The 26,708-nt window shown below is 46.7% G+C and overlaps 1 protein-coding gene across 6 annotated transcripts in view; it reads left to right on the forward strand.

The window, feature by feature from the left end:
* The window catches only part of LOC122715831 (latrophilin Cirl-like), a 365,198-nt gene that overhangs the window by 36,671 nt on the left and 301,819 nt on the right, over nucleotides 1-26,708 (forward strand). For 5 of the 6 annotated variants that reach the window (XM_043938336.1, XM_043938335.1, XM_043938338.1 and 2 more), the window contains exon 1: nucleotides 11,408-11,508. The exons of the other annotated variant lie outside the window; for it this stretch is intronic. In XM_043938336.1, coding sequence (XP_043794271.1) covers nucleotides 11,458-11,508 — 51 coding nt within the window. In that variant the 5' untranslated portion in view covers nucleotides 11,408-11,457. Of the gene's footprint in view, nucleotides 1-11,407; nucleotides 11,509-26,708 lie in introns of those variants that run through there. 6 annotated transcript variants of the gene reach the window in all.

Consider the following 26,708-nt stretch of genomic DNA (forward strand, 5'->3'; position numbering starts at 1 on the left):
TGAATTAAACGGAATTTAATATTTATATTTATATTTCCGCGTATCAGCCCACGTCGATCAACGCTTCTTTCGCTTCCCAACGAAGAGAAACGATCCCGGAGGTATTATGCCTAGTAGCGAAATCGCGAAAATTACGAAAAAACGTGGGTAAAAAAAACGGGGTTAAATCCGATATACCGAAAAATATCCGGTCGGTTATAAATCTTGATTAATATCGCGGCGGCTTTTCCTCCGATTACACAAATTGCCTCTAAATTCCTCGCTTTCCTGCCATACCGAAGACGTCGGTGAAAAACTTTGTGGTGGAGAAGGCGGTGGGTGTTGGGTACGTCAGGATGGCGCTTTTCAATTTACTTTACGAGACGAAGGATTCTCGTCCCGCGGAAGCAAAGGGATTTCTTTGTTTTATCGAGACGTAATGAAATGCGAGCCAACCAGAAATTTCTCCGATACGACGCTTTCACGAGATTCTTCCTCTTACCCCTTTATGCTTCTCTCCCTTTCCTTAAATAACACGCGTTTTCGGATCGACTTCTTCGCATCCACTTCACGTCGATGTAAATAATCATTTCCAGACGGAAGCTGTTTGCAAACGGAGGCTAAATATTCCCGTCAAATATTTTAATTAAGTCACGTCCCGGGAAACAAATGTTTTGCTTACTCTCGTGGGAACTCTCCTGTTGGAAGTATCAATAACAAATTTCCGTGAAATTCGTTCTTAAGATTCGAGGATGTTCTCTCTCTATTTCTTCAAAAATTTTTTATTTTACATCTTTTAATATTTTTCACGCCGAACGACGAATCGTGTCGTCGCACGATTAAAATGGGGATTCTTTGAATCGAAACGGAAAGGAGGCGAATATTTATCGAAAATTACTTAGCCCGTTTCAACTTGGGACGCTTTCGTTCTAGAATAATACATTTACAATCGAATCCAACACGTGGCTCGTTTCCATTCGGTACTCGTCGATTCGGCCGCGATCCTATCGATTATTTTCTCGTACGATCGATCAATTGTAAACACTAGACCGTCCAACGTTTCGTTTATCTTGTTCCCCGTATTTACTCGTGGCTCATTTCACGAAGGCTACCCATAAGGAGAGAGAGAGCCTTTAAGAAGAATGGGAACGGATCCTTCGGGAGCCGGACCAGAAGACGAGCCGCGCGGCTCGTGTTTGTCCAACTTATTTTGGTTAAGTCACGTCTTCAAAACAAACCCTGTGACACAGTGTATATAGGACTGGGACGAGTGATAAGTCCAGTTTCGTGACGAATACCATTCCCCCCTCCTCCAGTGGAAAAGCATCGACGAGAGAGAGAGAGAAAGAGAGAGAGGGAGCGGCCACTTGGTTGCACTCTCGGTCCGTGTGTTTCTTCTTAACATTCGTCGTCAACATCGTCGTGGAACGCGGACCTCCCGGAAGGTATTCTCGTCACTGACGATTATCTTCAACCATGATCTTTCCCCAATGAAAATATCGCAACTTAATCGAAAAATTACTCGCTCCAAATACACTATCGACCGCATATTCGATATTTGAAATATTATTCTTCCAAAGTTTGGAACTTTAAATTTCCGTGAAAAATTTACATTAAAATTTATATTAAAAGGATTGGCTTTCTCGGGATAGTAATCTCATGACGAATGCGTGAAAAACGTGGTGAAAATCCTATTTATTGTTGACAGCGCTTAGAGTTCCATTAGAATCGCGTCTAGTCCTCTCATTTGCATGTAACGAGGCTGGAGGTCGGAACGAGGTAATCTCTTCGAGGTGAAACAATAGATTCGAGCGCGAAGGGCGGGGAAAAATGATTCATATTCCGTATTACTGGGAGATTTCGCATTTTATCATTGGGATCGCGCGAAGGAACAAGCTGGTCTTTGAACGAATCGGTCAACGAGCTGTCACCGAGACGATCCAGACTTAATTCGAATAACCTTCATTAATCATCCCACCACCGGGAGCGATATATAATATTTTCTCTTCTGAAGGTAGAAACCCTTCACCACCCTTGATCCACCCTTTCGCTCCAACTTGCACCGATCTCGAGTGTCGCGAGACTCTCGCGTATCGGGCCCCCATTCAAATAACATTCACGGCTGTGCACGGTTAATGCGAGGGGAACGTGCAATTACGATTGTCGCGTATAGCTTCTTTGAATCGGTTCCGCGAGGGAATAGCAAAGTAAACGCGCTAATTGCTCGATGAACGAGCGCCGGAAGAAGCGTGTCGGAATACACGCGTGTGTCTGTGTGTGTGTATATTTCGTCGTGACAACGTCAATTACGCTCCTTGCACGATCATCTCCGACTAATTAAACACGATTATCCTTGGAAACTCGATTCGCAAATGGGACTAAAGTAACAATGGATCCGATACCGGCCTTTCCCCCTTTATAATTTTATATCCAAATATTTAAATAAGGGATCGATGTTGCTAATAGGAAGAATTCATTCGCGCATTCATTCGTATTTCGATAAAAGAGTAATTTTACGTACGTATTATTTTTATCCATCATGATTTAGGATCGGTTATCAAAGGGGATCGAATCTCTGCCGCAAAGCATTTAGAAAATATAGCGCGGAGAGGAGAGACGTTTCTCTCCTCGTCGACGAGAATCGAAGGGTTTTTGAGCGCGTGCAAGCCGAGGCGAGATACGTGGAGCGTTGCACAGCCGGTTGGAAATATCATTGGACGATTAGGGACGCGTCGCGTACCACGGCGACGTGGACGACGACGACGTCGATTTAACTCGGTGTCACGCCACGGCGTATGGCAATGGGAAACGTTATTTCTCGTGTTTTCGCGATACGTTAACAAAAAAAACACGAGAGTTTCTAGTACGTACGTATTATCGCGGGGGGTGATTTTGCCCTGGCGGCCGCGCGGGGAAAGGGGCCTGCCTGGAATCTAATTGTTCGGATACACGCATTTCACCGACCGCCACCGACACGCCACCACCACCCCGCCGTTACCCTTCACCCTTCTCGTACGTGTGCCGTACGTACACGCGCCGGATGTTTAAGCGCTCTGCATACCGGGGCCAGTTGGAATGAATTATCAATCGATCGATTATTAATCGTTGACCGATTAAATTTTACTTCGTAGCGTGCAAGTTTCGTAGGTACAGTTTTGAGGGAAACGCGCGCGTGCAAAATATAAAGAAGAAAATAATAATAATAATAATAATAATAATAATAATAATAATAATAATAAAAGGAAGAAGGAAAAGAACGCGAGGACATTATCTCGTTTCCAAGAGCGTATCGATGTGTATCGTTGCTTAATTGTTTCGAATCTGTAAGGGTTGACGGAAAAGGCGAACGTGGTGTGGAGTTAGATTAGATCTATCTAGGGAAACGGAGAGGCAACGATACGGTGTATTGGTAAGTGAAACGCGTGTACGGGATTCGTGTTTCGCATAATTCTTTATTAATGGATCGTTTCGCCGTGCGACGACCGCGACACGAAAGCAGAACGATATCCTTATACGATCCGGTTAATTAGCCGCTCACGCAAAACGAACGAATTACGATTACGGGGGGACGAGATTTTGTAAAGTTTTAATCGTGGCAAAAGTTGATCCATGGTTTCGGTATGTAAGTTCGGTGTGCAAGGACCTTTAGTACGAGCGCATGAGGTAGCGGTGTGTATATGTATATATACGTGTACCGGCACATGCACCGGGGACACACGCTCATTATTCCGTACACGAGGTTTCGATCAAGCGCCACGAGCCACCGGGATTGTTTTAATGAAACCATTTCCTCCTCCCTTGTTCCCTTCCCTTCTAGCTTCTAGCCGCCATTTTCCACGCTTTCCTCCTTTTTCTTCCTCGATACCTCAGCTTTCTTCCGCTTCCCTTCGCGGCCTGGTTACCACCATCCACGATGCAGCAGGCAGAAGAAGAATGGCCGATTGATGGAGCAGATAATGGAGCTGCCAAGACGCGGAGACCGTCATGTCCGCAGGAAGCGGCGTTTGGCATCCTCGATAAAAAACTCGGGCAACACTTTATTTATTGTGGTTCCAAATAATTTCGAAAATGAGATAGATTCTCGTCGTGACGTAACTTCTGAGATCCACGGGATTGAAATTTATTCCAAATCCGGCACGATAAGACGAATCGTTTTCCTTGAAATGATAAAGTAACGAAAATTTTATGTACATTTGTTTCAAAAATAATAAACAAGAGAGGAAATTTGCGGATTCTTATAAATTGAAAAATATTCTATCTTCTCGTCTCATAAACTGTCTTGCTTTTCACGAGATGAGGTATTAAAGTTAATAGAATCACCGGAGGATGATTCGTTCCTGGTCAATTTTAATTTCGAAAAAGAAAAAGAAAAAACGCGTGTATTAAAAAAGATATATCGCCGGTAATTCTCGATCGTTTTATTAATATATACAAGTTGCGATTCCGAGGCGGTGCACCGTGAAAAATATTCCGTGGTTCGAAACGAAGCGACGAGAACGGCGTAAAAGTTGACAGAGACCGTGGCCTGTCGCGCGAGATGCGTCCTTATTTCATAACGGCGGAGCGTAGACCGGGAAAAGGGAACGACACTTTCATATCTTCCCGCGCATTAATATCGCGTTACGACAAGGAGAACCGAAATCTAGGACACCGCGTCGGCCAGCCACGAAGAGTAATGCGCTCGCACGCGAAATATTAATGGGGAGGGGAAGACTCGGCTTCTCGAACCGACCTCTCTCACCTCTGTTCCTTTTATCGTCGCGATACGAGATTCGTCATCCTCCGAATCGAGCGCGACAGATTCGTCAATTCGACTTATAACTCGAGTTTGATCGTGGTGCATGGATCAACTCGAAGAAGAGAAAGGAAAAAATTAACAATACAATCGATTACGTTTTTCGATAGTTTCGAGTCAGAGGGAGAAACGAGGATATTATTACGCGAAATTCGCGCGAATCTCGAATCTATTTCCTGAACGTTTGATCGCAATTACAGGTCTGAAAGGCGGAATATTGTCCCGATTATTCTCGAGACAGGCCGTGACCTCGTTCGTTTGTGACCGGTTTCGCAGACGTCGCTTTCCTGTCTACCGGCAGAAATGACCGAGACTCGGAGAGAGAAAGAGAGAGGGAACGAGGGAGGGAGGGAGGAAGGGAAAGAGATAGCGGCTAGTCGACTCTTATTTGCACAGCATGTATATTTAATTTACCTCGCATATACATGTCCCCGGCTGGCGGAGTTTTTTTCCTCGCTAAGTTGGCCACGGAGCGACGAACGCCACCCATTCACAGCGCGCTAAACTTTTAGGGATTGCGCGCTCGTCGGAATATATTTGCATGCTCCAGTTTTTCCGCGTTTTTATTTACCCTCCAGTCGCGGGAATTTGCGGTTTCCCGAGTGGCGCGACCCTTTTCTTCCTCGCTCCGCGCCACCACCCCTCCGCGAAAAATTTCCTCCACTCGTTTCCGTGGACCGCGAAACGAGCCGAAACCATCTCCTCGCGGCTCGTTATGCGCAACGATCAAAGAAAACTCGACCGCGTTTCCCTCTTGTATCGTTGACAACCGCTCGACGATCGAGAACAACTGTCCCTATGACTTACGAATCCGCCGTGAAAGCGGACGAGGTTCCACGTGTGTGCACGCGTGTGCCTCCGATAAAGTCGATACCGGCTGGATTTACACGGAGAAGCAAGAAAAGTGACGAGAGAGAGAGAGAGGGAGAGGGAGAGTGAGCGATACCGTTTGATATTTATGGTCGGCGAGAGCGGCAGTGCTGAATTAACGGCCGGTCGATACTTCATCAACGTTAATGTATTAATTGCGCGTTTAATTGCCGCACGCTTTGATCGAGCGCGCTCGTTCCTATCCATACGGGGCAAATCGAGCAGAAATCGCTACGTTTACGGCTAGAAAGGAAACGGGTATCGAGTATGTGGTATTTGCGCCTCCACTTTTTTTCCCCGTGGCGCGGCACGTGATGCAAGGAGGGCGCGTTTCGCTCGCCGCCTTTTGTCGAGCCACGGTCGCGAGGCTCGCGAGTTGCATTCACCGATTTTAGGAATTGGAACGAAGCAATGGGATGGAAGTTGGGGAAAGAGGAAGAGCCGCTCTTTTTCACCGTGCTTTTCCCCCCTCGCCCCGCAATGTATGCACACGTTTCGTACGTATCTTATCTTTCATATCGGAAAAAGCTACTTCCCCGTAAAAACGGGGAACGAGCGTGGAAGGGAGAATTCCACGAACTGGCCCCCAACCACCGTCGAGTTAACATCTTGTGTACACATCGTGTACATCTGATAATAAAAATTCAACATCTGCGATACGGCGATACGCCTTTCCTTCCTAACGCGCCTGTTGTGTATAACCTTGCCCCATATTCATGTACATGTACACGTGTACACTCGTTTTATTAAGCTAATAATTCGAGACATCTCGGAATTAGATAAGAGTACGGATTCATTAAATATAAAATATCGATCGTTCCATCGGAAATGATTCATTGATTTTGATTGTTCTCCTTACTATTTTCTCGCTTGATCGTATACCCGCCTATGCCAAAAAACTCTCTCTCTCCGCCTCGAAAATTCTCTTTGCGAGTTCTTCACGCGGCCCGTGTATTCGATCGCACTACGGTTGGCGTGTATTCAGTTAATGAAAACATTGTCGGGCCGAAGGAGGGTTGAAACGGTCGGCTTGTAGCACACGATCCTCGAGCGCGTGACACATGGACGCGCGCGGCCTCGTCCGGTGGAACACGCGGTGCTCGCTCTGCGACGACGCCTGTCCTTCCTATCGGCGTCGATCGGTCGGTCGGACGTGCTCACGGAAACACGCCGGCCGAAATTCGAACACGGGCGGATGTGCGAGCCATCGTCGAAAACCATCCCTCTCCGAGCCCCTCTTCGACCGCGTTGCTCATCGCGCTTCCCCGGCCCCGTGTTAACGCGCCGACTGATTTCTAGGGAAAATAGAGTGGCAGTGTTGGGGGTTAATGCGGCGCGCGAACCCGCCACTAAATCATCCGTACAATAGAGCGAAAAGATTAAAGCCGTGACGAGCTGGATTGGATCGCGGGGGCCGGTGATAATCCGGACGAATTCGACGAGGCGTGATCCGTTAATAAATAAATGGACGTTGGAGGGGGCGGTCGATTCGTTTTCGCGATCGTTTACACCTGTCCTCCGTAGCAACGCCTCCTGCGGACGCTCCGCTGACGTTGTGCGCCGTTGAGCGGATAGCTAAATTTTCGATGGGGGAGGGAGTGGAGGTCGATGTCGAGCCCGATCGACAACATTTGGGAGGAGAATCGAACGGATTCTCGTTGAAGCGGCGCCCTGATTGCGAGTCGATGTTGTCTGGATCTCCCGCGTGTATTATTAATCCTGAGGGGGCAGGGAAAAATATGATACACGAGACTGGGAGGAGATCTTTAATTAGAGGATCAATGGGTTTTCGCGATCGACGCCGTGTGATAAAGATGGAATACGCGGAGGAGGGAAACGATATTGCTCGCGTTGAATCGAATCTCTTTTCCGGATCGAGTCGCGCGATAACTCGATCGGGGAATCGATCGGTCGTCCGAGGAAAAGTTCGAGGAAAAACGAAAACGGAGTTGTTATTTAAAAATTGAATAGTTGCCGCTCGCTCGATGCTACTTTGTGTCGTTTTCCGCGCGAAGACCGATCGGCGGAAGTTGGTGCAAGTTGCGCGAGAAGCAGGGAGAACAGGAAATAGAGCAAGTTAGAAATTACACACGAGCATTGATTCCGTCGAAAAGTCGTTTTCTATAGATATCGTGGAAAGGTCGGCGCCGCACAGGTTATAGTACGGTTATTGGCACCGACTTTTCACACCGTTAGGCTATCCAGACTCTCGTTCCTGTGGAATGCGTATTTCGATATTTCACTTCCGCCAATGAAAAAAGTTTCTCTGCTATCACATGCGGAGAATATACGAGTAAATCTTCGTTGTTTCACTTTATTCTATATTCGTTCTCCTTGCTGGACAATTATTTGCTTAAAATTCCGATTACACGGTTTAACGAGGCATTTTCCAAGAAACGGAAACGGAATTTTTCTTCCATTCCGTACCAGATCAAATAAACACCCATCCAAAAAAAATCAAAGATATCGTTGAGAACACACCGCAATGTCATCGAAGAGATAGATATCCGGAACAGTTATCATCGACTATATATACATAAACTTATCGCTAAGCATACGGAATGAAAACGCGTTAAAAATATCCTCTTATTCGCATTTGTCTTACGTAATTCCAAGAACGAATCATCGAACATAAGCTCATCTTACCGACAAATACTTTCCATACTTTCCATAAACTTTTACCGCCAATTTCCCCTATGAACCTTGATTCCACATTACCTAGAGGATACCGTCCAAATTATATATAATTCCATCGTCGAGTTATCGCTCGTTATTAACCTTTCTAGGTCAACAACTGTTTCTCTCCTTCTTCCGATGCGATCACGCTAATTCTCGTTAATTACTCGGATAGCGGAAAGAGAGAGAAAGAGAGAGAAAAACGAAAAGAGAGGATCGTTTGACGTGGCGGGTCGGCCACGTTTTAGGTACACGAGATCGACAAGGCGGAATTAACGGCCACGCTCGTTGGCCGATCGGCCACGTCGCGATATATTTCCCGGCGCGAATTATTGCCAGGGCCGAGTTAAAGCCAAGCGTATCGTAACAGGTAACATCGTTGACCCGCGATTAGTAACGGCGTGGCAAGAACGTACGGCCGATCCTAATCAGTCGTCACGCTCGTGCGTACGTAACGATGTCGTTATCGGCGTCTCCGCACGATTTCGCGTACGTATCTCTCTCCTCTGTCTCTTTGCGGTTTCGCTCTCTCTCTTCTCCACTACGAGATGACTCGCTCGTAACGCTCTCCGTTGCAACGCTTTCGACAACGATCGCGCTCGTTTGTCGAGCCGAAGTTCGCTTCGTCATCCGTGGAGAGTATATTTCGCGAACGTTCCACGATCCACGCCTCCTTCCAATTTTCCTTTGATCCAACCTCGTCGATCAGGATCACCGCCGCTTTTTTCTCCTTCGTACCGAAGAGGTCGGACTAGTTTTTTGCTCGCGACTCGCGGCGACAGGCGGGCCCTCGACGCGCGCTTAATCCCACCTTCCTTCCCTGCACGTGATTTCCGGATTCCACCAAAGTGGAACAAAATCTTCGTCCCCCCTATCCTCTCTCCTCCTCCTCCCCACCCTGTAGATTTAAATTAGCCTCGTGCTACTTGGCTACTTACCTAGCGTGACTGTTGAACATGCTCGGGACACGACCGACTAATTCCTTTCGACATTTGTTTCCCTTATCGATCCCCCCTAATCGGGCCGCGAGCAAGGGAGAAATTATTGGGCGGCGCAGCTGTCGAGCTTTTTCGAAAATTTTTCGAAAATATCGCCTGTCGACCGAGGAGGGTGGAAACGTTGAAAAGGCGAGCATGTACCGGTGACCACGATGACGTCGCGTCACAAAATTTCCTCCTCGGATTGGACATAAATTTCCGGGGGAGTTTCGCGTGTTTTCACGGGGGCGTGGAGGCTGCCTCGCCGATCGTCTGCCTGGAGAAGGCAGCCACGAGTAGAGGGAGAAAGAGAGAGAGAGAGAGAGAGACATGAATATGTATGTCGGTATGTCGGCTAGGCCGCTAAGATACGACCTCTATCGCGTTTATTCATGCGACTTTTAATATTTAACCTGTAAGGGGTTATCTAACCCGCCCCATACTCTTTTTGGTATTATTTCGATGGCGAAAGTTCACGAAATCGGCGATATCGTAACCTCGGCGATTGAAACCAGGCGACGAGCCGGATAATCGGTGACCAGTCTATTAACTAGATAGATAACTACTACTGGTAGTGATAATTTTACCAACCGTTAGGGGAAGAGGTTTTTTATTGATCCCGTCGAGGCACTCCGATATGCAGACAGATCGGAGAAGAGAAATGGAAAATCGTTGGTTGAAAACAGGAAACAGCGGCCGCTTTGCCGATGTGTAAACTGGATGACCGGTGATAGGGATCAGGGAAGGTTTAATAACTGGGCTCCCAGTAGTAGGTGACGGAGTAGAGGAGAAGCGGGGACACGATCATGCACGGAGATACCCTTTGCGCGGCTTGCTAACTGTCGCATGCCGGATTAGATCGATAAGATCCCCCTGGACGATTAGTTAATTAGACGTCTGGAAGGGGATAGGTCGGCCACCTTCGTTTCGGACCTCGTATTAATTACAATCGAACTCGTTTTCTTTTCCCGCCCGAGAGAGAGAGAACGAGTTGTGCGGATGGAACGAGCGGATTCGTTACGAGAGTTGCTTCATCGTCGACGTGTTTTTCACGTCAGGTTACATCGTTCGATCCGGCTCGTTGATCGTCCAGCTTGCCGTCGAGGATACATCGACCCGCGCTAGACCTGAATCCGATTTTAAACCGGATCCTTAACCGTTCGCGAACCGTTCTCTTAACTCTCCAATTCTTTTCGTATGCGATTCTACAATTTTAATCTTGTTCTTACGCTCGTTCTTCATTCTGTTTCTTTATTTCTTTTTTTTTTTTTTTTTTTTGACCGCGTAATTTGCCTCGATGTAACGTGACTTTTGATTGGTAAAAGTTGCGTTATATACAACGCTCTCGTATCTCGTCGAGTGCGCAATCTTCGTCCGCCGGATATTTCGTTCATTGGACGACGAAATAAACCTCGATAATATTGGCTGGAAGTGAGCGGCACGGTTATTTGCCGATGTTTTTTTTTTTTTTTTTATCGTCGTCGAAATCGGATATTTTTCGCCGATTACCGATCTTCGTATTCCCGCCAATTTTCGCAGATCAAGTAAACAGATTTCGACCGATGCACGACGGATGCACGTATGCCGACGATTCCCTAAAATATAATAAAATCTCGCGATCGTGAACTGGCCACATCGAAACCCCGTTACTTTCGCGGGGAGGAAAACTCGATCGATCAATACCCTCCCCTTTTTTCCCGGTAATCTAGATCAACGTAGCAAACACCGGGATATGTAAACAAGCCTCACCTGGCTATGAGATAGAGAGAGAGAGAGGAGAGAGGGGCAGGAAGCGGAACAGGGTGAAAAGGGGGTGAGGAAAGGTGCGTTATCAGTTAACGAGCTGTTCCGTTGGACGAGCTCCGGGATATTTTTAAAAGGGGGGCGATATTTTATTTTTGTTACGAACCGTGCTACGACTTTTCTAAAGGATCCTCAACTGGGGGTCCTCGTGCACTCCCTCGTAATAACTCGCGGCGAGAGAAACACGACCCTTATATAATATATGCATACGTGTCCTCTATGTGTCGCTGTTAACGCCGGCCCCGAAGAATTCCGGAAAAAAAAAAAAAAAAGAAAAAGAAAAAAGAAAGGAAGAAACGGGTGGAATTCAACGATGTAAAACATCTAGGCACGTATCATTTCCCTTTCAATCCGTTAATGAGCACACGGGATGCTTGCGGGATGCAGTTGGACGCCAATCCCTGTCAGGTATTTCACACTTTTACCGACGAAAAGGATCTCCAATTAGAAAACGACGCGCCACTCGTCGAGTAAGTTGCGCCAGTCATTTTTAATTGAGCGCAGAATTCACCGGTGTATCGACGCGATCTATTCGCGAGGGAGAGATTAAAGGGATCTCCTCTTAAATGCCACCTCGGCTTCGGAATAGGGGAATCTCGTTATCCCCTTCCCCTTCTCTTTTTTTGCCAATCTTTAAAAAAAAAAAATATTCGAGATAAATTCTCGAGCGAACGAGATCGAAAGGTCCGGCGTTTTTTTAACTGCTGGTTTCACCAGCAGCCATCTTGCCGCAGTTGCAGCGTGACAAGATAACTCGTTGTCAGAACGGAACGAAATAATAACGAGCACGAGAAAGGACCGCGTCGTCTATCTAAGGGGAGGGGGAGGAGAAAAAAGCCGCGTTATCGTCGCCCGAGCTTTTCACCGAGCTTTACCCCCGTTTCGTGACACTTTTCAAGGAACACGGAACGCGACCCACCGTGTCCCGGTTCGCGTTTTAAACCCGTCACGCCGATATTAATTACAGCATGTCGAAAAGCGTGTACCGGATAACCCGATTCCGACTCGCTTTCTTCAGCCTCGACGCTGCCACCACGGTTATAATCGAATCGCGCGGTTAAAGGCAGCTTGTTTCCTCCTCCTGCTCCTCGGACGATTTTCTAAATCTCGTTCAACCACAGAGGATGACGGTATTTTCGAAATTCATTTTCCCGCCAGCACGTCGACGCGTCTCATCACGTTCCCGCCATATTGCTCGGCCGCGTTTTCAAGCAAGAATTTTCTTTTCAACGCGCCGTTCCGCTCGCTTCCTTTCTTGAGCTGAAGGCAATTGATATGATATCCGAGGGAAAATCGTTTTCCGCCTAGGATCTTATCATTTACAAAATTAATCGAGTTTAAATTTAAATTTCGTTCAACGCGAACCGATTTGTTTTTCATGGTATCGACGAATCATGTTTTTTAACTTGGGATCATTTTACTCCACGTGTTTACACGCGTAATTCTTGAGCGAAATTCTTGAACACGTAAGAGGTGATTAATAAGGTATGACGATAAAAATAACGTGTAGTAGGCGGATGACGTGTAATTTATCGTTTGTACCTGGTTTGTACCTCGAAGGGAAAGAATTTGAATAGTTGGTTTTTATAATTGAATCGAGATCGTTGCGTGAGCTAACGTTGTAAAGATACGCCATCCGCCGATTGTTTGATCATTTTGAGCAAAAAAGAAGGAAAAAAAAAAAAAAAAGAAGGAGGCAAAATATCGCCGCTTTTTCGTTGGCGCGACTTTATCCTATACGGCTATCCCATATCATTCGTAAAAGTGCCTTTTCTTGTTCCCAGGTTCGGGATTTAACGTCGCTATTTAGCGTCCGCCATTTCCTCTTACGATTTCGCACTTAACTTTAACCACCATCGCTTTTTATCACGCGATGAGAAAATGGCTTTTTAAACCATTAAATTTAATTCGGTAAAAAAAAACACACACACTTATACGCACGCACACTTCCATCCAATCTCGTTAAATATTACAAATCCATATCTCGTTACGAACGAGAGAGAGAGGTTAGGCTCGTGGTCTATCGTGGTTTATTCGTTAAAATTATCCGAGTAAAGGGGTAGGAAATCAACGGCGCGAAAACTTTATTAAGGGTCGCAGGTCGGCCTCGCAAACGGGCCGCGCGCAAATCCGCGGGACAGACAGTGTTTCGCCGTATTATCACCCTCCCTCCCTCCCTTTTACTTTTTCCCTTTGTCTTAAGACGGGGTCGCAGCAGCGGTGCAGCAGTACAGGGGTGGAGGTGGTGGTGATGGTGGTGGTGATGGTGGTGGTAACCGCATCGTTTACCCGGGCCATCGGGGGCGTCGGTTGCCGCCTTTAGCCCCGCAAGTTCAAAGAAAACCCCCGTAAATAGTGGATTGCGGGGACCATAACAAACTCGAATGGTACATTTCGCATTTATCAAAGAGCTCCTTGTTCCCCCCGCCTCGCATTACCGTGCTTAGAGGCACCCGAGACGCTTCTTGTAATCCGTCCTATCCACCTCCCGATGCCAGCTCCCCGTTCTCCACCCCCTCCATCCCCTCTCTTATCTATCTGTGCTGCTACAACCCTCCCTCCCCGCTAACCGCCCCTCCAGGATAATGCCGGGAGAGGACTTCAAACGGAATACCGTATCTTCTTGCCGGTATAAATAACAATCCGTGGGGCTATATTGATTTTGGAAAGACGTTGGGAGACGTTGGGAGGAGGATAGCGGAAGAGCGGCGCGTGTATCGTTTTTCTTGGAGAAATAAAAAATATATATATATATATATCGGCGTCCTTTCATCGCCTATACAAACCGGCGGAAAGGCAGAGCTTCTTTTGTGTCGCGGATCGGTAGCGCGCATTGGGGTATGATCGACGACAGAATTTCGTGGCTGCGCGCGGGATTGTGATTGAAATCACTGGACCGTTTCGACTGGAGCTTTCGTGAATTAGAAGTCTTCTCTCTCTTTCTCTCTCTTTCTTCATAAAGAGGAGAGAAAGAGAGTATTGTGCGCGCTGGAAAAATGAGAGGGCCCCGACGTTGAATTGGATTAATGTTTGAATTATTCTTTGATGAATATTGCTCTTTTTCGAACGAGGATATACGAGAATTCGAACAGGGTTGGACGTAAGATATAAAACAAAAAGTAGCGCAAGAGAGTTATCCTGCTCGAGAATGTACGAAAAAAAAAAAAAAAAGTAGAATAAAATTCGTGCCTTTGAGAGGTAGTTTTTCAGAAAATCGAATTTGAATATTCATCAAGCGCGTGCATACTCTAATTTTTCACTCAACATTTTTCTCAAACTCGATTTTCTCCTAGAAACGAAGATTCAAAATTAAACAAATTTTGTCTTACGTATCTAGCTCATCTTTCCATTAACCATATCAAGGTTTTTTTTTTCAAATCTCACGTTATAACGTTAAACTCCAGAACGGACATTTCGATGCTAGATCTATCCCTCGGCCTCGCGTTTTAAACTCGACTCGTTCCTTCGAAGATAGTCGATAGAATCGAGCTCGTATTCTTTATTCCAGCAACGATAGATGGAGAGGTTCTCGCGAAAGGTCGGGCATGAGTCGTCCGAGAGGTGTTCCGACCGAGGCCTCGATGTGAACTCCGCCACCTGTTTCGCTGAATATTTCCTTCGAAGCGTGCGTCCGCCGACACGATATCGGCCAGTCCGCGCAAAACTCTGAATCATCGCCATTTTTCAAAGTTGGCCGAGCAGACCTAGCGCGCTGCATTAATAACCAGCGGCCGAGAGACGGCCGAGCTGGCCAGCTTCGTGGCGTGCCACGAGCGACGATAACAATGAGAACAAAGAGAACGAAGGGTGGATTTCAATCTGTAAGTTGCGAGCTACTGGGCGAGGGGGCTGCCCTCCTCTTCCTTCGTTATATTTTCTGCTCATTAGGGAGCACGATACGCCCGGAAATCTTTCAAATCCGCGTCTCTCTCCCTCCAACCTCGTATTTCGAATTTCGAGGATCGTCACGTAATTATCCGCCCTCGATAATCGCCCGATTTCGTGGCCGACGTGCTTCGCCCACGACAACGCGCCTATTTTTTATTTTAAAATATTCGTCGCCGTAACATCGTATTTTAATAAGCGTAGCATTTAGCCAGAACGAATGCAACGCTTCGAATAAAAAAGAGTTATTTCTCGGTTGCGCGGCGATGAATCTTGCGAGTGGACACAATTATTGCGAAAGGGAGAGGGGAAATTTTTAAATTGCCACGATTTCGAGGAACCTCCCGCTATTCTCTTTTCCAGGCTAATCTCACTAATCAGAGACCTTCTTCTTAACGGCCGTAAAAGATAACTTTCTTCTTCGTGGAAATAACGAGGACAAGGACGATAAAATATTCGTCCTTGGAGATCAACTCTCGTTTCAGACATCTGAATCCCCTGCTATCCACGAGCAGGATCGAGCGCGCGACTCGCTCGTGACTCGCTCGTGAGGGCCGATTAGACCGCGGAGAAAGAAAGAAAGAAAGAAAGAAAGAAAGAAAAATGATCAGGTACGAGGATAATGAGCGGTCGGCACGGAGAATAGCAAAGGTGGTTAGGCATATGACCGTGCTATAATTTTCGGGATGAATTAAAATTCTTGCTCGGCACCTGGTAAATGGAAGCTCCCACACTACAGCCACGAAAGCAGAAAGAAGGGGGGAGCAGGATAACTTTGGATAAAAGAATCACCGCATCGAGAACGAAACGTCGAGCGAAATTTTCTTTTCTTTTCTTTTCTTTTCTTTCCTCTCCTCTTTCTCGAACAGATTCCGCTTTCTGACGCTTTCCGGTAAACGGCCGAGCAAATTTTTTCGACCAGCTATTTAAAACGGACAATGTTTTATTTATCGCGACGACGGGAAGGGGAACGCGTGATTAAAAGAAAATGCGGTTCATCACGTTGAAACATTTTCGGAACGTGTGTTTATTAGGAAGCAACGCTGGCTTCTCGTTTTTCCTCGTTTCTTATTTCGAGTCGCAAAGATCAACGAAAAGAGTCGCGACACACGCTGTCGACCTCGTCGTTCGGAACGAATTAAAATTTTAATATTCGCTGATAATATTCGCGAGCTACGCTTTGCGTCTAAGGACGAGCAGGAAACGTGTTCCTAAAAGAGATAGTTTTTTTTTTTTCTCCGTCTTTGTATATAAGTGAAAAGATGCCGCGATTAAATTCTGCCTTTTTAAGCTAACTTAAACTTCCCGATTAATTGCTGGTCGTTGAGTAAAAATCGTTGATGCGATAACGATTAATTTCAAGGTGTACGAGGAGCCGTTGCTCGAAATCACGAAATAAACGGAGAAACGTGCCGTGGAATTCCATCAATTCCATCGATGCGCTCAACCGTCTTGATAATTTACGTTCCGTACGATGGCGTTCGATAATAAGCGTGGGGCATATTTATAGAAGGGACTCTCGAATCTAATAACCGTGCCGTATAATTCGTTTTTAACAATTTCCACCGCCACTTCGTTCCTATTTCGCGATCCAAAAGCGGCGAGAGGGATCCAAAAAGAGAAGTTGGAAGAACTCGCGGGAAAATTGAATATCTTCTAATTCCGTCCGATTAAAAGCGTGACAACGATCGATCATTCGAAGAAGAGGTGACGCATTGATTAATAATTCGCGTGTGAATAATTAATTAAATCATATATATATAAGAGAGAATTTGCGGTGTCTCGATTATCGATGACGTTAACCGAGGCGATGCATACGCGATTTCGAAAAATGTATACTCGAATCGATCCGTGATTCACGCGAAAGCTGGATGAATCGGTAGTTAAAGCGAACCGGTGGCCCCTCATTATTCATTACACGCCCCGTACGTGCTGTATGATTTAAACATATTCTCGATTCTTGATTGCAATTCAGACACTTCTCACGATTACAGCTTCGCGTCTACGCACGGGCTGCCGCTTATTAATTTCGGAACGTTCCCGAAGAGAACGGTATAAACGCTGATTGAGGGTAATTTGCGTTGTAAGTTTGTAAATTGGATTACGGAATAATTACGTTAGAGATAATTCGGCTAATATCCACGCCTCGCGAACCTCTCTCTTCGATGATACGATGACGGCAGACGTGTATATTAGCTCGTGCTCTTTTGTAAAGAGAAGAGAATCCGCAATCCGTATCTTATCCCAGCGAGGCGGAGCAAATTACGACTCTAGGTATTTATCTCATCTTATAACCATCTCTCTCTCTCTCTTTTTAATAACGTTTTAATTAAAAAAATTTCTATATCTAAGATCGTTCTTTATTAAACCGCAACTTTTAAAATAACAACTCACGGTTAACATCTCAACCCGCGTAATCCTCACGAACTGTCACATTCCATGTAGTATCGTATCCGTAGTATCTTCTGTTCATCTTCCTCATCATAACGAACGCATCCACTGATCTAATTTCGTACATCTTGTCCACCTTTCTCTTCTTCGCATCTTCCTTCCTTCACCCGTCGAGCGGAACGTACAAGAAGATCGTAGAGAAGAACAAGGGGTGACGTGGAAAATAGAAGAACACGAACGTAAACGGAGAGGAGATCGTTTTAACGGATCGAGTTTATGAATATTAATAACGACGGCCTTGCGGACACATATTGTAATAATTATGCGTTTCGTAAGGAAGGAGGGGGATTAGTGGTGGTCGGTGGTTGGTTTGAGAGATTGCGCACGGGGAACAGAGGAAGACTCTTCTTCCACGAGATACGATAACGAAAGTATGTTGTAAGGGGATAAGGTTGGAGGGGATCGATAATAAATCCAACGGCACGACGCGTTTATGGCCGTTCGATAACTTCCTCCGCTTCCTTTTTACCAGGGAAATTCTTTGTTCCCTCCGTTAGCCCCGTTTCGCCCGGTGAACCCGAGCGGAACGAAGAAAGGGAAGGGCATCCAAATCGAGCGGGTGAGCGCTTTGAGAATTTCCTACCATTTTATCTCGATACCTGTTCCGTTTTCCGCGAGTGAGCGCCGACCTCGTTCCGATGAACTTGCGCTCCCGTCTTTTTCCCCGCCCGAGTAATACTTTCGCGACAGAGGACAGGGCTTTTGGGTAAACTCTGATGAAAAGAGAGAGAAAGACCCTGAGAAAGGGGATACGACGACCCATTTAGCGATAGACCGAGAAACGTGCGCGGAAAAGGACGAACAATTATCGAAAGATGAATTATGATCGCGGTTGGCTAACCAGAAGAAACATTGCTGGCGAACGAGACGTAAAAATAATTTTTATTACCCCATCCATCTCGAAAGAATCGAACGCGGTTGTTAAACTCGTTCCGCGAGAAATTGTCGCGCAACACGCCACCTTTACTTTTACTTTTCATCCAGATGGTACGCCAGATCCTCGATAAAATTATCCTCGTTCTCAAATCCAGCGGCTGCCCCGTCCCGCCTCTTGAGCGCGCAATGTCCCCGCATTCCTCCCTATTATTCGACCATCGAACGAACGGTAATTACGGGGGCCAGATTGTGTATCGTGTTACGGGGTAAAATATTTGTTAACAAATGTCGCGGATGTACCCCATGCTGGGATACATCCACCGAAAGAACCGGCGTGTCGGATAGCCGGATAAGGTAGCGCGGATTGTATGGATGGTTACGCGTAGAAAATGCGTAACCATCGCCGCGCGCGTCTCGCGCAGCCCTTTATACTCGTGTATGCAGCGCGAATACACCTCGACTCCTTTCCTCTCTCTCTCTCTCTCCCTCTCTCTCGTTCCTCCCTTCGCCGCCCGTTCTAATAATTTCGCACTGGAATTATTATAATTTAATACGATACCACCCCTCCCTTCGCCCGTCTCTCGCGCCCTATTGCAAACCCACGGCCATTATTCGGCGTGTTTGTAGCCTCCGGCGTCGCGTAATAAGCCGGCTTATATATATACATATACCCGCGTATCCTTCTCTTTGTCGCGCGCTCACGCACAGTGTAACGCACCTCTATAACGTTCCTACGACACGCCTACCTTATTCTTCCCTCGCCCAGCGGTGCGCAGACCGGGCCAGCCGGCGGTATCTGCATCTGCCGATGCAGCGCCACGCGAAACTTGCCTCTGCCCGCAACCGGATCATCCGTCCAGATTAGATTTTCCACAGGAGGAATTTCCGGCAGTCCGATTACGGGTCCGATTAGGGGTGGAACGAATGGAACGTAACGGGAGAGCAGCGAATTAGAGGAGTAATTGGCAAAAATTGGCGGGGAATTACTATCGAACACGCGGGTGATTTTTAATTTTGATCCGAGTTAAATTCGATGTATGGCGCGGTACGGGACGGTTTTATTGCGCGGAGATATACGCGTTTCGATACGACCCCTACTCTCTCTCTCTCTCTCTCTCTCTGTCACCGCTGTTCCAGCCCGTTTCGTTCGTGTGTCGTTGCGACCGGAAGCCCGTCGTTTACGCGTCCGTCATCCTTGCATTGAACGCCCGATCCCATAAAAACCGGACACAACGATGTGTGCGATTCTCGTGTAACCGTTTCGGCGACGTTTCGCTCGCGACAAAGAGATCCTTCCTTCTTCCATGGGTAATCCGAGCCCCTCGTTTCCAAACAATAACATTACGGAATAATACGTAATTGGCTTCTTGGAAGCCAAGGTTGTACTACAAGGTTGTAAAAAAGTAGGCGAACACGGGGGATTACACGGTATTACGATATATTGTTCCCTCGATATAAAATTATGGAAATTTGATGAATATTTTTATTTCGTATTTTCGAACGAGGGAACGCGGTGGTGTATTCCTTGGTGGAACTTCTCGTTTTTCAACGGACCGTTGATATACCGTGCAAGTAGCGGTGTATATTTGCCGGCCAGTGCATTTTTAGAACAATGCCAAGACACGGATTACGCGACGAATTTAAAGCTGACCGGGGACGGAGAGCAGGGGTTTAGCGTTACGTTTCCAAGATCGGGGCCGCGGTCCGCGTATTCCGCGTTTAATAATTCCTACGATATTTTATTACGGCCGCGCCTTCATTTACCACGCGCGCATTGTTAATCGTGGAACATTGCACCGCGGAAGGGAGGAGCCGCGTATACCTATACATTCAACGGCCGGGTTGAATCAAATTAGACCTCTCTCGTATATCATCGTATGCTTGGAAATACGTCGACAACATTAGCAATTCAATTTTTTTTTTTTTTTTTTTTTACGTTTCTGAACTTAATATTAATGCGGGCGACGCTTGTATACCCGTACCTCCGATCTCGACTGCGAAATTCTCGACTGAAATTAATGATTCTGTGAAAACGAGGGAGGGCCAGAAGAAACACCGTTCACCTTTCGAAAACGTTTTGTCGAACGAACGAAGCGGCCAATATAATTATCGCGGTGGATGATTCAAAAACGGATAAATCTATTTTCGATACTTTCGATTGTGGAATCACGGTCGTGCTACGTTTTTTTCTTTTCTCTCTCTTTTTTTTTCCTTTTCTCTCTCCAATGAAAGCAAACGGGAAAAAGAATAGGGAAAGAGGTAAACGAGCCCCATTTGTATATACGCTCGGTGAATGTATGGTTGCAGAGAGTGTGAGAAGAAATGTCTAGACAGATAATGCAGCCAACCGAGGACGCGTTAGTGTGCGGCGGACTTGCAACTGCATATACGTGTGCGCGCGGGAGAATAGCAGTCTACGTTTTGAAACTGACAACAAGACTGATAAAACTTTATCGTCCATTTGTGAGGGACAGCGGTGGCACGAGTATGAGCCGATCGCGAAGCAGTGGAAATGTCGGTCGAAGGAACGGATAAGAATACCTCCGAGAGATAGGAAAATATCTTTGTACTCCTAAGAGATATCGAAAACGACCGTCACTTAGCTTTCCACCAAACTTCCCCCGCTAAACTTCATTTACTCAGTCCTGCGCGCATCTTCGAATCGGATATTTTCATAAATTCCTATATACGTATATCTGTTCCTCTCTTCGAAATTTTCACTCAATAATCGTAAATCGTCTTCCCCTTTTTTTTTTTTTCCATAACGGAGTATCAACGCAATAAGTTCGGAAAGCAGAACACGGGGATAATGCTCGGTGCGATACCGATAATACCGATCGTTTTGTAACAGTGTGAGATTATCCGTCGCGTCGTAAGGGACGTGGATCAAATAATACCCTTGTTGTTTCCGAATGTTGGAAAAATCCCTCGGTTACGGAGACATAGATGTCGGCCGATTACAGCCGAGGGGAAAAGGGGGGACGACGCTATTCCGTGGCCGTGGCGTATCGCTATTTTCCCAAGTGTGCCGTCTCTATCGACAGCTGTCGTCGCGTACCCTCCCGATCCTCCTATCTGAACAAATATTACCGGTGAAGAGATAAGCGATAAGTTTAGAGCGTACGTAATCGAATTCGATATAATAATCCAACGGTTGAAATGTTTGACTTGGAACTTCTCTCTACGGCGAAATTATCTTGCGCCTATTGAACGTTCGCGCGAGAAATTTCATTCTTCTTTCTTTTCCTCGTGCCAATCCGTCGAATTCGTCAACGGATGAAAACACATATATTCTCCTCCTTTACTTGGCTCTTTTCTCCGATTCACTTTCGAAAAATTCGGGGAGATTTTCTTCTCCGGATATCGAATCTTTTTTTAACCGAACCTGGTAAAAATTATTCCCGGGGGTGCGATGAAAATCCTCCCGTTTGGAGCAACGATCGAATTATAATTCAGCATGAAGGGCGCCATCTCGCCCCGTACCAACCTTATTATTCCCGGCAAATGGGCGTTTTCGATAGAGCGAAACGATCTCGATTATCGGTGGAAACGCGTGGCGCGGGCGTGGGGCGTGAGGGGTGGCGTGTTTCGGTATGGAAAAAATTTTCCAGCCGCCGATGGGATGGGCCGATTCCGAATCAAGATAGCGCCGGAAGCGAGCGATGCAGGCGGGTGTTTCGCGATGAAAATAAATCAGGCCGGGTTTGTCCGCCGCTGGTGTTTCCGGGGACGGAGGGGGAGGATGGAGGGGGAGGATGGAGGAGGAGGAGGCCAGCCGCGTTAATAAAACTCGACCCCTCGACCCTTGACAACCGTCCATCGTTAAGGATCGGCTCGACCGTTAATTAAAAAATCGTTAATTAATCGAACAATTTCTTCTTCCTCCCGATGCATCGGCTTCGCGATCTCCTATAAAAGTGTCGGCATTCCCCCCTTTGTGATCGTGGCTCGCGTATACGGAAGTGCGTACGGTATAATCCTGATAAAGCGTGTTTCGAGGGTTCGCAAGACGCGCTCGAATGCAAAGAAAAAATTATTTTCTCAACACGGAATTGCGAATCGTGCGTAACGATTTCGATTCACTTATTTATATTCGTTCATCGTGGAGTATAAACAATGCATCGTTATATCAATTAAATAATCGTATGCAAGATCAATTGCATTTTCAACCGAGTGTTAATCAAGCGGAAAAATATATTATTGTCCGTCTCATAGAACGAAGAATTCTGCAGATCATTCCAGGAATCGATTCGAATGTATAGCAGAAAAACCAACGATCAGAAATACTGGGGGTGGCAATAATACCCTTTCGGATCTTTGTTGTCCAACTAAAATCGTTCGTCCGTGCTCGAATCGATGAAATCGCAACGCCGCTCGATCAAAGATACGAAGGGTTTATTCTCGGTCGGGCATGGTCGAAAATTTCGCGGCGGTTTCGAGCGTTTCCGCGTCGCGGGCCGAGAAAGTAGTTTCGACGGCTCGCGGTCGATAGCGGCGTCGGTTTCTCATGAATATATTCACAAGCGGCGGCGGCGGCGGCGGCCGACCGCGCGAGTACGAGACAAAGATGTTAACTGGTGATTGGGGAAACGCTTTCCTCCTTTAAAGATCGTCTTGTTAGCGCAGGACCGCAGGACCCCACGGCATCCGCCCGTCCAAATCTCCTTCCTCTCCCTCCCGTCGACTTTAATGTCTTCAGTAACTGGCCGTAAAAGAAATTCGTGTTGAACGCGCGCGCGTGTGTGTGCGCGCGTACGTGGACGCGTGCAGCCGAGAGCGGGGAGCCGGGGGCCGCGATGTCGCCTCGATTTTATGCAAAACGAGAATCAGCTGCGCTCGCTTACAATGTATATACGCGATAAGGAGCGAACGCGCGGTTGTCGGCCTTTTAAACCGATCCCATCCACTCTTCCCATTCTTTCTTTCTTCGAGCCGTATAAATTGGATGGGTGCGCGTTTCGCGACGGAATCGAATTCGATTCCATTTTCGAATCGAATCGAAAATGAATTCCCTGGCAAGGACCCTTCTCGACGCTTAATCAAGGATTAATTAGGACGCGTAATAACGAAATTGGATCGATCGCGAAGCAAGAACAACAACGTGATCGAGGTGCGAAAATGACGAATGGTGGTAACTCGGCGCGGAACGTTGACACAGGGAGGAGGCTACGTCGCGTCGACGGAACGATGACACTGGCGGTGGGGAGGGAGAGGGGTTGAATTTTAATTAATATATACTTAATTAAGTTTCCGCGTCGGCGGCATTGTAACTCGGCTACGGGGGTCGTTATCTATGCCACACAGTACGCGGGTGATTTACTAATAGAAACTACGCGGAATAGTTCGTCTAGTTAAGCCCTTTCGAATACACATTGGTTTATTGTGCGCTGCGCCGATGCACCGCTGTGCTGTTGCGAAAGCATCCTGTAGCCAGCCGCCTCCACGTTCGCTCTATTAAAGCATCCCCTTGTTTCGATGCGCACATCGCCGAGCACCTCGAAGCGTGTCTGCGCTTGTTGCCGCATCCCCCGTCACATGTATCGCACATCCGCTCCGCTCCGAATGAAAACCGACGATTCGGAACCGCCGATTATTATTATCGCGGCAAGTGTTCGCGAAACGAACGGGGAAAAAAAAAAGAAGGAAAAAAGAAAAAGTGGGCAGGCATGCCTCGCGCCAACGGTGTTTTCGACGCGAGCGATTGCATATGTTTAATTGGTAGCGGTGCTACCAACAGAGATCGATCGCTCTTCGAATATACTCGATCGTATTGCTCGTGATTCGTGAGAGGGGAAGAGGGGACGATATTCGAGTAGAACGTTGGATGATGCCGCTTTCGACGATAGTTGGAGAACGACGATACCTCGAGTTAATATTAATAGGACGTTACCGTTGAATCGTGATGGTTATAGTCGAAGACAATTTGCCTTCAACTATGGCAAATATTGTCGCACGCCGGCTGTTCACTGTCAATATATCCCGTCCGACCGTTCCGAATATTGCTTACTCATAATAATAATATCGGTCAACATTGTCGAACGAAATTAATTAGCGGGCAAACACTTGGAATGAACGGTATTTGTTCTTATTGGACAATACAATTATCAATGGTCTGTCTATTCAATGGAAAATGAAAACTATCGGTGAAACTATTCGTCGAACGGTCAACGCGCAACACAAAGCCGGTTCATCCGGCATCGGATGTTCGTTTTTCGAACGCGTAGCCGACAAAGACCGGTATCGAGGGCAAAAAAATTCGGAGGCATGAATTAAAATTCGGTCGAGCGTTCGGCCTGTGCCGCGCCGATTCTTTTTAGACTAATTGAAAATTATTGAAACTCGGCATATGGCCTGGAACAGGTCACCGGATGTCAAAGGCCCGCCGAGAGAGAGAGAGAGAGAGGACGAGTGTGCACGGACGGCGGGCGGCGCGTGCACCGCGGCCAGCGACGAAATGCCTTTGGCGATCTCCAATTTCCCGTCGATTATTCCCCGTGTCGGGGCTTAATAAAAATGCACGATGCGCACGCCGCACAAAGAGGGCTGATTCGGGTGGCGAGTAACTGGGATAGATGGTGCACGCGGATTCTGACGTCCTAGGAAACAGTGGCAACCCTCGTTAACGTTTCCTTTTCTCGAGTCGCCCCTTTTGTCACCGTCACCCCTTTCCTCTTCCCTCGATGATCAACGGTCGACGTACGGCCAGTTGCGTGCGCCATTCATTCGAGGTCTCTTCGGAAGGTTGACTTTTCACCGCGTCCCACGGGGATGTATATAGTGTGTCGGTTGCTTTTAGGAATCGGCATATTTGAAATACCGTTCTGATAACGAGCTCGGATATGGCCTCGTGAAACGCTGTGGGCAATGATCGGTGGACGAGAGGAGGGAAGGGTGAAGGAGGAGGAGGGAGATGAAACCGGGAGAGGAGGCCAGGTACGAGGAGGCATGATGTTTCCAAGTAAGTGACATTTCGTGTTCCGTCTCGCGGAAGATTTCACCGATGCATAGGACACGATAAATAAAAATATGTTCGTTTGAAGGAACGAGCTCGGTAAGTTTCGAGAAGCGAAACGAGCGACGAGACCCGTGTCTTTTCTCTTCCCTTCTCGACGCGTATTGATCCGTGCACCGAGACTCGGAGGATCGACGAATCGAAGCGATCCCGCGATACGACGACGCACCGAGGTGTAATCGAGAGCTTGTTCTCGCGGTACTTGAGTGTTAGCAGCTAGACGCAATTTTTACGCCACCTTTTTTTAGAAATAATTTATCGATCGATCGATTCGATCGATCGGAGGATCGCTCGTTAAGAGCAACGTACGAGTATGAGTTGATCTTGTATGCACGTTGAGAAGGGTGAACAACGATCGTGATCATCAACGAAATTGCAAAGAATATTGTTACCTCGAAAGTAGCGGGGATTTAGAGAGAGGGAGGGAAGAGGGGAAAGATCCGAGATCGCTCGTAATCACGGCAATAAAACGGTTTGTCATCTTCGCCGTTCGAGTTGTTTGCTAGAGAACGGTAGCTTTACGACGGTAGCGCGTAATTTGTCGCTTAAAAGCGTTATCAGGTCCTTGGACAATAATATAATATCGTGTCTCAAGATCCTGGAATTAATCTGAATTATTCGCGCGTATTTCCGTCCAGGGGAAATTTGTTTGCGCGGAGAAGATGATATGTCGACTCATTAGCGGGTTTATACGGCCGTGGCGATTAACACGGCCTCGCTAATAGGAACAAATCGTCCTTGGATCCATAGCCCATTCAAGTACTACGACCGGCTCGACGTCTTTCACTCGTGTTTATCCCCTTCTATCAACTTCGCGTTGTTCCGCGAAGACATTCTCGACGCGAAACGTAGAAAATCCGAAAAATACGAACGGAGAATCTCCCCCCGATTGATCAATTACATCGAGGCGTCGGAAACGTTAACAGATCTCGCGTGTGAAAATATTTTTCGCACACACACACACATACGCGTCACGCGAAAAAATCTAGAATGATATTGCGGTGATCGAATAGTCCACAGATACGCGATAACAGGCGAGCTTTCTCGCGAAATCTGTCACCGACAATTAACACTAGAATTATCGAACCTGTTGAAATGACGGGGTTATTTTTACAACTGTCGAATAATAAAAATAAAAATATACACGGCACTTTTCCACGAAATTAATCTTCATCGAGATAGTATTATACACTTGTTTCTATTATGTAATTATAATATTATACGGAAGGGATATTTTTTACTGGAAAAGAAATAGATAAATAATTAGGGTATCGTTCTGTTACGAATTTCGTATTTGTATAATACGTCGTCGAATATTTTTATATCTCCATTTTTGGAATCTTTTTCAATCAATTTTAAGATAACGAAAGAAGGATGTAAAGAA

This window comes from Apis laboriosa, unplaced genomic scaffold (assembly GCF_014066325.1).
Source record: "Apis laboriosa isolate Shangri-la unplaced genomic scaffold, ASM1406632v1 scaffold40_cov151, whole genome shotgun sequence".
Taxonomy (NCBI): Eukaryota; Metazoa; Arthropoda; class Insecta; order Hymenoptera; family Apidae; genus Apis; species Apis laboriosa.